At 39.6% G+C, this 12,450-nt stretch overlaps 1 protein-coding gene across 1 annotated transcript in view; it reads left to right on the top strand.

Annotated features, from left to right (window-relative positions):
• DGKQ (diacylglycerol kinase theta) overlaps nt 1-12,450 on the top strand; it is an 87,440-nt gene that overhangs the window by 59,112 nt on the left and 15,878 nt on the right. Inside the window, exons 15-18 of the mRNA XM_038125571.1 lie at nt 1,471-1,586; nt 9,224-9,375; nt 10,750-10,898; nt 11,484-11,665. Of these exons, the coding sequence (XP_037981499.1) occupies nt 1,471-1,586; nt 9,224-9,375; nt 10,750-10,898; nt 11,484-11,665 (599 nt within the window). The remainder of the gene's footprint in view (nt 1-1,470; nt 1,587-9,223; nt 9,376-10,749; nt 10,899-11,483; nt 11,666-12,450) is intronic.

Raw genomic sequence — 12,450 nt, 5'->3', positions numbered from 1 at the left:
AAAATTTAAAAGGTTGGCTGTATGTGTACCAAAAGGCAGTAATATTTCATCATAAAAATTAATTTTGAAGTTGAACTTCAACTGAATAATCTAACACAACAAAACTGTTAAAAATCATTCAAGTGAAGGATTTTTAGTCTCTTTGACTTTGAGAATACTAAAATTTGGTGCTGCTTTTGAATTCAGTGGAACTGTTTCATAGTCACTGTTTCCTAGCAGTGTTAAGAGTTCAATGGCTGAAAGTTGAAGAAAATAAATACATTCATCCTTTGAGCTGTTTCTTTGCTTTTGCTGTATGAATTTTATTTCAGCGAGGTCGGAGAAGCCATGAGGCGTCTGACAGCTGGAGCAGCAGTGGCTCTGGGCAGCTTTAGTGCAGTGGTCAGGTGATAAAAATTGGTGGTCAGGCATTTGCTAAAAAATTAAGTGTAGAATTTTCTCTTCTGTATGTTTAGGTGTCTATAGTTGAGATGTTTCACATCCTTTGGCAGGCTTAACTTCCACATGTCTGCTATATGATTCTTTCTGTAGCATGGTTTTGAAGACTGATGTGTGCTTCCTTTGGGTTATTTGCTGTCTCCACATGACTAATTGATACTGATTGATTTTGATCTTTGCATAGGAAAGGCTGTAAAGCTTACAGATGTACCTTCTCCTTTCCATATTAGTCAGTGGCCAATACTTGGTTTTGTGATACTCGTCCCTTGTCACAGCATCATTAAACCAAATTTACATGCGTGTGCTTTTTAGATGTTTCTGCTTTTATGTTATTTTTATTGTCACTTTCTTCTAATTTTGTGGTTCTCATAACTTCCTAACTCTCCCATTTTGTCGCAGCCTGGTTATGTTACCAGCCTACATCTCAAATACACTCCATTTTGCATTTTGGTCTTATCCTGCCCTGTTTTCCTCCTTACCAAATATCTTACTTTACCCTAACTTGTCAGTATTTATTTTGTCTTTTCTCTCTTTGTCTTCCCTTCTTCCCCAACTTCTCCATTCCGAACCGAAGCCAACATAAAGATCTAAACTTGATTAGCAGCCCAAATATTTGCTTGCAGTAATTCTTACTGAGAAATTGTTAATGAACAGAACTAATAGATTTTAAATAATTGGATACAAAATGAAACCTTATACCTCTGTCACTTGTACATGATGAGAACAGAATGTTAGTAATGATAAAGAGTATGCAAATAGGCCCTACCCCTGAAGCTCAAAGGAAATCTTTAAATATGCATTAATTCTGTGCTGCAGTTCTTGTCTTCAAGTTGCTTTGCTTTTACAAAAATCTGAGGGTAGGAAGGAAGGTTTAAAAACATAACACAATTCAACTGATAACAAATGACTGCAGATTAAGTTTTGCTGAATAATGTCCTCAGTAAACTGAGTAAACTTTTGCTGTAATATGAGACTTATTTTCTAATCATATTAATGGAAAATATGAAAAGTAGTTCTGATGCCTCTTTACAGGTGCTGTTGTACTCCAAATTTCATGTTTTTCTGAAGCTGAAAGAATATATATGCTAGTTAAAGATACTGTTGTCAATGACAAGCCTCTGAATGCTGTGGTGATTCCTGCAGTTATGGTAAGAGACAGGTTTGAATTTTAAAAAATGTCTTTAAAAGAAAAAAAACAACTGCTTTAAAACTCTTTCTGCTAGAACTAAATGAAAATATGTTTTATTCAAATAGGCCATACTATAAGTAGTGTGACAAAAAAAACCAACCAACTTCAGAGCCGGTACTTCATGTATATGATCTCTTCAGTGAGTTAAGTAATTTGTCATGTTATTGTTCAATTGTCAATCTACAGCTGCCTAACTGTACAACTATAAAGAGGAGGAAAACATTTTTTTTTTCTCTTTGTTTCTTTCAACGATCAAAATGTTAAGTGGGGTTTCAGTTTCAGCTGGTATGTCTTAAAATGCTTACAGAACTTTGGTATGTGAGCTAAATGTGTTTCCTCACTAACCTTGAGGTAAAACACTTCTGCTTATTTTCACTGTGATATTATCTTCATTTCCCCCATTCTGTAGCAGAGGCAGTTTGACCTTGTTTACCCCTTGAGGTTCTCAGAAGAACATAGTCTTCTGAAAGACTTAGTGGAAGAGTCCTTTCACAAATTCAGGCCTGATTCTGATTTATTCTTGTTGTTACTAATCACTTTCATGTGAACCAGTTTGTTTAATAATAGGTTTCATGTTAATAAAGTGAGTCAATGTAAGAAGGGGAAAATTATTAACTAAGTGAAGTGATATTTTTAACCAGGATTATGTAGGTTCTGTCCAAATACAGTGTTATTGTAGTTACACAACACCTCAGCAGAAAGTATCTTGCAATTACTGTCTTTCTGGAACTGCATTATGGCAAGCAAAGTGTGAGTCCTGGTTTGACTTCTTGGAACGTCACAGATGGCCAAAAATATTACACTTTTAGTGGGAATTATGAAACAACTTTATATAGGGGGGTGTCAAGTTCAATGGCCATAGTTGCTTACTCACATACCTGCTTTCACTGTTTAAAAATGAGTCCTACACTTGTCAAGACTTTCTGAAGGCAAAATTATGGTTTTTATATAAGTAAATACTAGTGGAAGTGCTCACATGCAACTGGAAAAATCAAAAGTTACACCCCCTCCTAAAAAACTGAGAGCCTTGTTCTTATGCGTGTGTAGAAATTACATTTTGTGAAGTCCTTAGAAATTAAGGCCCCATTGTCCAAACTAGGTTTCAGAGTGCCTGTTGTGAGAAACAGAAAGAAGGATGAATTTTTGGATAGTTGTTTTAGGTGTGTTTTAGGCAAATGCATTATGAGCCTAGATTTGTTGTCTGCGGTGCGAAGTTGAACATATGCCACTCTGTTGATTGCATATGTCTGTTTTTCTGACACTGGATATGTTTGAAGAGAACTTCTTGATGCCAGGAGAATGTGGGCATTGCTATCTCTTATCTGATATAAGGTATTTTTTAGAAATTCCAGTTCAGGGGACTGCTAGGGATTAATTTCTAATACATAAGCAGGAGAGAGGGTCTGTACACCAGCACAAACATCGTGTTTTCATTTCAGCATGTGTTGTTTATATTTGGTCATCTCACTGAAAGGAGCCAAGAGTTAATTTAAATGATACTTCAAGTGTTGCTTTCTGTATGATTGTCCACCCAGCTTATGCCATTCACTTATTATCCAGGGTAGAGTAATGGCTGATCACCATCTTTCCTTTGGGTATCAGTTGAACTAGACCTCCTGCAGTACTTTCCAACCCAGACTATCTTTTTAGCCTGTGATAATATTAGTCTTTGTTCATATGTGTGTTGATTTAAATACAGTACCAGGAAATACACAGGAACTGACACAATACTAAATTTACACCATGTTTGACATTCTTTTGTGAGTGAAATACAAAGAAATTTGGAATGAAGGGCTAATGATTTTTTGCAAGTTGACAGATAAATTAAAGAAAAACTCAACCAACAAAAAAACAACAAACCAAAATATCCCTTCTTAAAATTTGGTAAAAGCACTGAAGTATTGGTGGTTAGCAGGTTGCTAGTCTTATTTTTCTGAGGTGAAATTTGCTTACTCAGTGTCTGACATACCGTCTAAGGAGGAGGCATGGTTCTAGTCTGGCATGCTCAGGTCTACCCAAAGCAATTCACCCTCTTATTCCCATTACTGAGAAGTCTGAGTGCAGAATCATTTTGCATAAACTGCTTATAAGTAAGTCAAGCAGTTAGTGTTATCAGATGTGTTAATCTGTTCTGCTGTTTCAGGCCGTTAGGAATTTAATCAAACACTTTTTCATTTCACAATATTCAAATAAATGAAAATACTCTCTTCACTGGAGTGTGAAAAAAAAAGTGCAGTATATTATAAAGCTGTTTAGCTGCTGTGTGTAAGGAACTGTGGGGACAGTTTGGTTTCACTCTTGGTATCAATTCAAGGTGAAAGACATTGCAGAAATCTTTCAATTCACTAATTTAACAGAACTTGTTTTGCAGCACAGGCAAGCAAGGAAGTCAGCAGACAGTTGTATGAGGCAAAATCACCACAGGTTTTTGTGGCTTTATCATAAATGCCTTTTACTAGTGGAGTGGCCTCTGATGTACTGCATTTAGATTTGTTAGGAGTAGCAGGAAAATGTGTAGAAGGTTCCCAAATAGATGAAACTTTCCATTTCATTCATTCTGCTAAATCCTCACACAAATATTTACATCTTAAAAGCATTGTAGTTAAAATGAGCATTTTAGCCAAAACATGAGTGGTTGCTTTTCACCCTTCTGAAAGGATTGTCAACTTTTTCACCCTTTGCTGGAAGGTTTTTCAAGGATTGGAATGGACTGCCCTGGGAAGCAGTGGGGTCACCAATCCCTGGAGGTGTTCAAGAAGTGACTGGACATGGCACTTAGTGCTGTGGTCTAGTCAACAAGTGGTATTTAGTCAGAGGCTGGAATTGAGGATGTTACAGGTCTTTTTCCAACTTTTATGATTCTGTGATTCTTCTATTTCTGTAATATGCCAAAAAATAAAGAAAAGGCTTGGGTGTTGACCCAAGCTGCTGCTCCAGTAGTGTTGACACCTTGCACATAATTTCTCATCAGATAGTGAGTCCTTTCTGGCCAGGGTGGAGAAAATTTTGTGCTTGGGGCATTTTGAATCCTTGCACATGGAAGATGCTGCTGGCAGCCATTTGCAAATGTTGAATTCTACTTGTCAGAGATATCTGCAGTTGCTGGAGACAGCCCACCACCCAGGAAGGTGTGCTGTGGTTGTCACACTGGTAGGGCTGGTGGCACAGAAGGCCTTGTTCTGCTTTGTTGTGAGATGTGATTACACAGTACATTCAATGGAAAGGGGATTAGCATGGATAATAAACATCTTGCCCCAGTTTAAAGCCGTGTTGTGCTACTCCTGACAAATTAAGCAATTCACAGTGACTGTCAGAGTGTCTAAGTCACGAAGCCTCCTTCAGCTGTCTGTAAGAAAGGAGCAATAAATTCCTTCCTGAATGCCAGCCAACACAAAGCCCTTCTGCAGATTTCACTCCTCAAGCACAGCACTGAAGCCAGGGCTAAAGGGGGAAGGGAGTCCTCGGGCTGTGAGTCACATACTCTCTTCTGCCCAGTAACAAACTCACTCCGCTGTCCCCAGTGAGGCTTTATTAAAGAACTTTTAAAAATTGTGCAGCATTACAGTGCTACCCTTGTGGCTGTCTGTAATTGTAACAAAGAGTGTGCTCTTGAGAAAGCACAGCACCCTGCTCGACAGTACAAACTGTCAAGAGTTTTTAATTCTTACCAAAAATTAATTGTTTTCTTAGAAGCTGGCCTTTATCTGGGGATTTAGCAGTGTTTCTTACTTTAAGCTTAATGAAGAGTTGTGATGGGAAGCAAGTTCACTGTAAGGACAAGCCCTTTCTTGAAATCTTTTTATTCTGAATAGCTGCATCTAAATGGGTTTAGTCAGGAATTCACATTGGAAGTTACCTTAACAAAGGTGGGTTTGAGTAGTAGGACTATTCACTTTACACTACATACAGATTTTTTATTAGCTCCAAGCATTCGCTGTAGCTGTTTGTGAATCTTAGTAGCATTCAGGGCATATATTTAACTGGTTAGGGGGTTTTTAGGTACAGTATTGACACTTGATAAATACGTATTTGCAAGAATTTATGTTACTTGGGTAAGATCTCAGACAACTTTACAAAACACAGCTGTACTTTTGAATGCCTTAGAGTGTACCATGTCTCAGAAATAGTTGTGATTCCCTTATGTTGCTTTTGAATTATTTCAGTTACTTGGTTTTAAACCCAGTGCATTAAAACATGCCTCTAAAAGCAAGTAATATAAAACATGTGTTCAGCATGTCACTTCTAAATGTCCCAGACCAGCAATTTTAGAAACTGATTTCCTGAAGAAGAGAAGATAATCTAATGTTCTTGTTACATTTAAGTAAGGTACTTGTTAGACTCCAGAGCTGGGCTGGTTTCTTTGCTCTTCTTCGAAAAAGTTTTTGTTACTTCACGCTGCAGAACTTCGTTTGTGGTTTTTTTTTTTTCTTTTTATTATCCTGTTAACCTCCTTTTTTTAAACTACACAAGTTTCTGGGCATTATACCAAGCCTGAGGTTTCAGGCTGCTGGTATTGTTCAGAAAATTGAAATGGCTGGAGATAAATTTATGTATTTAAAAAGCTCTGAAGAGGAAGAAATGGGAAGTGGACAGGAGAGAGGGTAGGGCAGAGTAAAAGCTGGACAAGGAGTGCTGGAAGCGAACAATGTGCTCTCTTACCCTATGGGAGATGATGTTACCCTATGGGAGATGATGTTTCAGAGCTGCTCTGCCTTCTGTTGCTCATGGGATTTAACCCCATACAGCACTACAGGCTGGGCAGAGTGGCTGGAAAGCATCCCAGCAGAAAAGGGGATGCTAGGGATGCTGGTCAACATCTGGCTGAACATGAGTCAGGAGTGTGCCCAGGTAGCCTTCTTGGCATCCTGGCCTGTACCAGCAATAGTGTGGCCAGCGGGACTGGGCAGTGATTGTCCCCCTGTACTTGGCACTGGTGATGCCATACCTTGAGTGCTGTGTCCAGTTCTGGGCCCCTCACTTCAAAAGGGACATTGATGTGCTGGAGTGAGTCCAGAGGAGGGAGTAAGGCTCACAAAAGGACCAGAAAACATGTCTTATGAGAACTGGCTGAGGGAGCTGGGGTTGTTTAGTCTCCAGAAGAGGAGGCTCAGGGCTGACCCCATTGCTCTCTAAAACTCCCTGAAAGGAGGGTGTAGCGAGGTGGGGGTCAGTTTCTCCTGCCGGGCCTGCAGTGAGAGGACAACAGGAAATGGCCTTAATCTGAGACACAGGAGATTCAGATAAGATGTTGGGGAAAAAAAAATATCACTGTCAGGGTGGTCCGGCATTGGAAGAGGCTGCCCAGGGAGGTCACCATTCCTGCAGGTGTTTAAGAGGCACTTGGATCTGGTACTGGTGATGTGGCTGAGTAGTTTAGGTGTTACAAAGGCAGTGCTGGGTGGGTGGTTGGACTTGATGATCCAAGTTTTTTTTCCAAGCTGGATGATTCTGTGATTATCAAAGGGCTATTCTAAGTGAGATATGGCAGATGATGGTGCAGGAACTGATAGAGTAACAAGATGGCCTTTGCTTCTGAAAAATCAGATCTCTGCTTACTCTTCCATTAATGCATTGAATGGCTCAAATGGACGAAATACCCAAGGAATCCCTTTTGTGACAGTGGCATGCTTTGTGATCCATAGACTTCCTTTGCTGCCTTTCCATGTGCTTAACAGAAATTAATATATTACCCCTTATGTGTTGGGCATGCTTTGAGTAATTGCTTCCCCCTTTCCAATAAGGCCTGAATGTAGAGGCCAAAGGTGTTTTGACTACAATTATCAGTCTAGCATGAAGGTGGTTCCTTTGGCAAGAGCCGTGTGCAGAGCTTTCAGCCTCTTTATCATCAACCTACTTGATTTGTCTGCTGTGGAACCTTTCCAGTAAAATAAAACGTTGAGGTTCTTTTGGCTGTTTGTCCCCCAAAACAGCCCTTGTTTGGCTCATTTACTTTTCAAGAAAACAGATATATTTTCAAACTTAATGTCTTGTAGAATCTGAAGGATGAGTAAAGAAGAGGTCAGTGTGTGCCTGCTTTACCTGCTTTTATACTTGCTTAGTGTTCCTCTTCTCACTGTGTTTTCTCTTTATCAAGAGACAAGTCACACTCAATGGCAGAGCGCATTTCTCATGCAGACAGTGTTAGAGGAGAAGGATTTTTATATGTTTGTCAGCATCTTGACACATCTGGCAGGGTGTGACTTGCCGAGGATTAGCACCCAGCTCTTTTAAAAACAGAAAATTAGAAGAAATCTCTCAAGCAGTAGAAGACCCAAACAATCATTTGTTTGTAAAGTGCCTAAATCAGGTCACAGGTGTGGGGTGTCTCAATCTCAGACTCCATTTTTCATCCCCACAAACAGAACTCATAAATTTGACCCGATTTCTCTGTTGTTCGCCTCAGATCATGGTCTCTGGTTGTTGCTCACAGGCAGCAGCTGAAAGGCTCTCTGGGTGCTGCCTCCTCCCGTCTGTAGCTGTTGGTATCTCTCCACATGCTTGCATGCTGCAGTCATGCTGCTGCCTCACCGACCCCTGAATCATTCTTGTCTAAATTGACTTATATTTAGCACTGTTGTTCTGTTCCCTGAATCCATCCGGTCAGCTGCGTGACAAATTGCTGTTCCCTGAATGCTGTCCAATTTGTAAATAAAAATTACCACAACTTAGGGACCATGGCAAACATTTCTGTTTAGAGGTGCAGTTGTTGAAATGTCCAATAGACTTTTCTGGCATGTACCTGCACCCCAGCCTTGTGGCAGGATGGATGAAAGGTGTGCTGGTGATTTCTAATCTTTCTAGAACTACTTAGAAATCATTTTACAGAACTGTTTATGGGCAGACAGTCTGGGTGAACACTAGTCCCAAGGTGCATCTGTTGGCTGGAAGTTTTGACCTCAAGTGAGGCTGCAGATATTGTTCCTATGCAGTCCATGGAGTGCCCCAAGAAATCACACCTCTGCCATGTCCAGTGGCTTCCTTTGCAGTTTCTGGAGGCTTTGAGAGTCCTTTCAGCAGCAGCTTCAGTAGGTCGTAAGATACTGGCACCCCTGAGTAAATCCTCATGATGGAAAAGCTTAGCTTACACATTTTTAAAAGAAGCTTCCAGCTTCTAATTTCATAGGGAGAAGTACACCACTGTCTGCCCCAAACATCTTCATTTTTAAGTGCTTTGTCATTGTAAATTGACATGCATTCTAAGTCAACCACAACACTAAAGAAAGATTTTTCAGTTGGTTTGGGGAGAAGCTCTCGCTTTTCAAGGAAAGTGTTTTAATTCTACAGTACTCTTATCCCTCACACTGTTCTTTGGCCAGACTGTTTACTGAAAATGCATAGGAAGGGCTACTTAAAATGCCTTTGTTTCTAATGATGGGCTCAAATGTGTACTTGGAGTCAGTTAAGGAGCCTTAAATTCCTAGGGAAGCAAGATCAGCAGCTAACCTGTCCATTGGCTGGACATTGATTTTTTTTATTTATAGAATCTGGATTTTTTAGTAGGCATCAAGGAAGCATCAGGTAATATTTCTGAGACGCAGTAGTAATTTTCCTGCCTTTACATGGCATTTACTTATCTTTTTTCTTGTCTTCTTTCAGGCTTCCAAGATACCACAGAATTGTTGCCCACTTCTTGTATTTGTGAATCCAAAAAGTGGTGGTCTAAAAGGTCGGGATCTGCTGTACAGTTTTAGAAAGTTGTTGAACCCACATCAAGTCTTTGAACTTACCAATGGGGGCCCACTGCCTGGGTAAGTCATCATGGGTTTGTTTTTTGGTTTTTTTTTTTTTTAATTTACATTGTTTTGTTATTTTTTAAAAGGGTAGACTAAATTAACTTATTTTGAAATCTAAATTTCTTCTGTTCTGTGCCTGAAGATCAGGGCAGTGGATCATTCCCTTTTGACTGTTCTTACTGTGAGAACATATTTAACTTTAGGATTATCTAACGAAAAGAGAATAGAGTAATTCCTGATGTATATGCTTCTGTCAAATCTAGCAGAGTCTGGCCCTGGGAAAGTAATATGTACTTCACAGTAGCATATGTTTAATAATTATTGAAAATAAATAGATTTTATAATTGAATGGAGATGGAAAGAGAAATGTAACATTTCCTGATGAGGGTGGATTTTTGCTTTTATTTCTTCTGATATTTCATGGGAACTACCAGGAAAGTATAATAAAATTTTCTATTTTGACTCTTGAAACTTTGCCACAGTTGCAGAATTAACAGTGTTTGCCTGATCACAGCTGCAACATTTCTACAAGGAACAGAACATAATGTGCTTGTAGGAAGACAGGAACTGATGACTTGATTTAATGAACCCCACTTTGTTACAGCTTCATAAAACTGAAAGCGATGGCTGTAGCCTATTCCTCATTCCTTCACTACTACTTTAATAAAAAACTTGTCATGACAAGATCTTCAGAACAAAAGCTTTGTGGGAAAAATGCAGCTTATGTAGGAGACAAGATAAACAAGCTACACAAACTAATTTTTCTATCAGAACTGTATAATTCTCTTTTCTTTTTTGATGCACTTCAAGCTGCAACTTCAGTAACCAGTTCATTTTGTTTTGGCTTTGGAATCTTTCTGTAGCTTTATGGCAAAATTCTCCCACTTGTCCATTGCTTCTTGTGCAATGGGAAATAACAATTCTTTCCCATGATATGTTGGTATGTAGGATGAAAAGCCACAAAAGGTAAGCATCACCAGGAAAACAGTACTATTAAGAAGAAAATGTACTGTGATACCTATGACTAAGTACAAAAACACCACCCATAATCAACATCTCCTCTAGGATTTAGAGAGTTACACATGTTCACATTGAAATTATGACTAGTTAAGTCTCTGTGCTCTTGAAAAAGGAAGTGATTAACCATTTAGTTCTGTCTGTGAAGAATCTTAGAGGAATATGGTTTTTCACTCTTTTTAAAATCATCTTTATCTACAACTTCATATTTTTCTATTCACTTTGTTGAATTTGATCCAGAAACTGATGGTAAAGGGGCATGGGCAGAAATCTAATAATACTGTGTTATTTTAAATAGTATATTGGGACTTTGCATTTCCTATATTCCATTTGTAACTTTTCTTTTCCCCTGTGTTTCACTTCACAATGGAGGTTTCACACGTTCTCCAAAGTCCCCTCCTTCCGAGTGCTGGTGTGCGGAGGAGATGGCACCGTTGGCTGGGTCCTTGGTGCCCTTGAGGAGATCAGGCACAAGCTGGTGTGCTCAGAGCCCTCAGTTGCCATCTTACCTTTAGGAACAGGTGAGAATCACATGAAGAACAGAAGCTGAGTGCAGAAGCCCTCTGGAAAGTTTCATCTTTATCAGTCTGACACAGGACTCAGTTATGCAGCTGAGATGCCACAAGATTCAGTTCTGGCTGGTGCTGGAAAATAAACCACAGTACCAGCTTTTCAAGGAAATGTCAGTCATGCTTTCAGAAAAACAGCATCAGGAGAAACAAGCAGCAGGAGTGTTGATATATGTGTGGGTGAGTGGGCAGGAGTTTGGAGGGCAAAATATCGTCTTCCTGACAGCCACAGGTGCATCAGCCATTGCTGTAAGACAGCAAACTCAGTTGCTCCCTACTGTCTCAACTCCACAACAGGTTTTTCTACCACTTTTTGTGGAAATGCTCCCATGTGTCTGTATGCAATGGTAAGCAAATGTGCAGACACAACACAGCTTAGACTTTTTTTTTTTTTTTTTGAGCTAGTTAACTCTTCCTTCCAAACAAATGAATTCTGTGACTTGATTGGAGCACCTTAGTGCAGTGTGATTTATAAAACAGGGCTGATGCACTGATTATGAAACACAGTCACATTTTGCGTTCTTCACTGTTGCTCAGGTAATGACTTGGGGAGAGTCTTGCGCTGGGGAGCTGGCTACAGTGGGGAGGACCCATACTCCATTTTGGTTTCTGTGGATGAGGCGGATGATGTTCTTATGGATCGCTGGACTATCCTTTTGGATGCAGAAGAGCCAGCTGAAGGTGCAGAAAATGGCATTGCAGAACCTGAGCCTCCCAAGGTGAGCTGGGCACCATTTGGGTGTGATTCTTAGGAACTGTTGCTCTAGTGAAAATCACAAAGAGGATGGGTATTAACATAGTTTTATTTTTACTGCTCACTTGTCCTTGTGCTTGGGCCTTAGTGGGCTGCTTCCTAGTGAATACAGCACACGTCTGGTTATAGTGTTTCGGTTCTGGCAGGGCTAGTTGACTGCAGAGCATCTTTTGTATCTGTTTAGCAAAAAGCATCTGATAGAGGATTAATGGAAAGAGTCACATGGCGATGACATTCCTATTTGCTTCATCGGGAAAAAAAAATATTTCTCAAATAAGAAAAGGCTTTGGAAAAAATGCCAAAACACTTGTAAAACTGGAGTGTCAACCAAAAACCACTCCCTTCCCCAAGAGGCACTCTCATCTTTTCTTTCACAGTTTAAGAAATTACTAGGAGTTGCTAGCATATACAGGAAGTAAATCCTTCCGTCATCTTACTGCTATTGTGTGTCTGTATATATGCCCTCTCTTATTTGCTTTTTTTTGAGTGAAAGTCACTGTCACTTGGTACGTATGAACTTCTTTATGTTTAGGTAAATAAAAATGTTGACTCTAGATGGTGTTTTTGGAGCTCTGTGTGAATCCTGGTTCTGTCTCTTTTCAGATGAAAGGAAGAAATTGGACAAGGGGCTTGCAAAAAAAAAAAAAAGGCATCAAATCGTAACAATGGTAGCAATTGTCCAAGATTTTAGTCTGGTCACTGGAAAATCCTAGGCATTATGAGTCAGTTGGAGGATTTTAGATGCTCAGG

The sequence above is a fragment of the Motacilla alba genome, chromosome Z (assembly GCF_015832195.1).
Source record: "Motacilla alba alba isolate MOTALB_02 chromosome Z, Motacilla_alba_V1.0_pri, whole genome shotgun sequence".
NCBI lineage: Eukaryota > Metazoa > Chordata > Aves > Passeriformes > Motacillidae > Motacilla > Motacilla alba.
The sequence above is the reverse complement of the archived record's forward strand: the minus strand, read 5'-3'. Positions and strand labels throughout refer to the sequence as shown.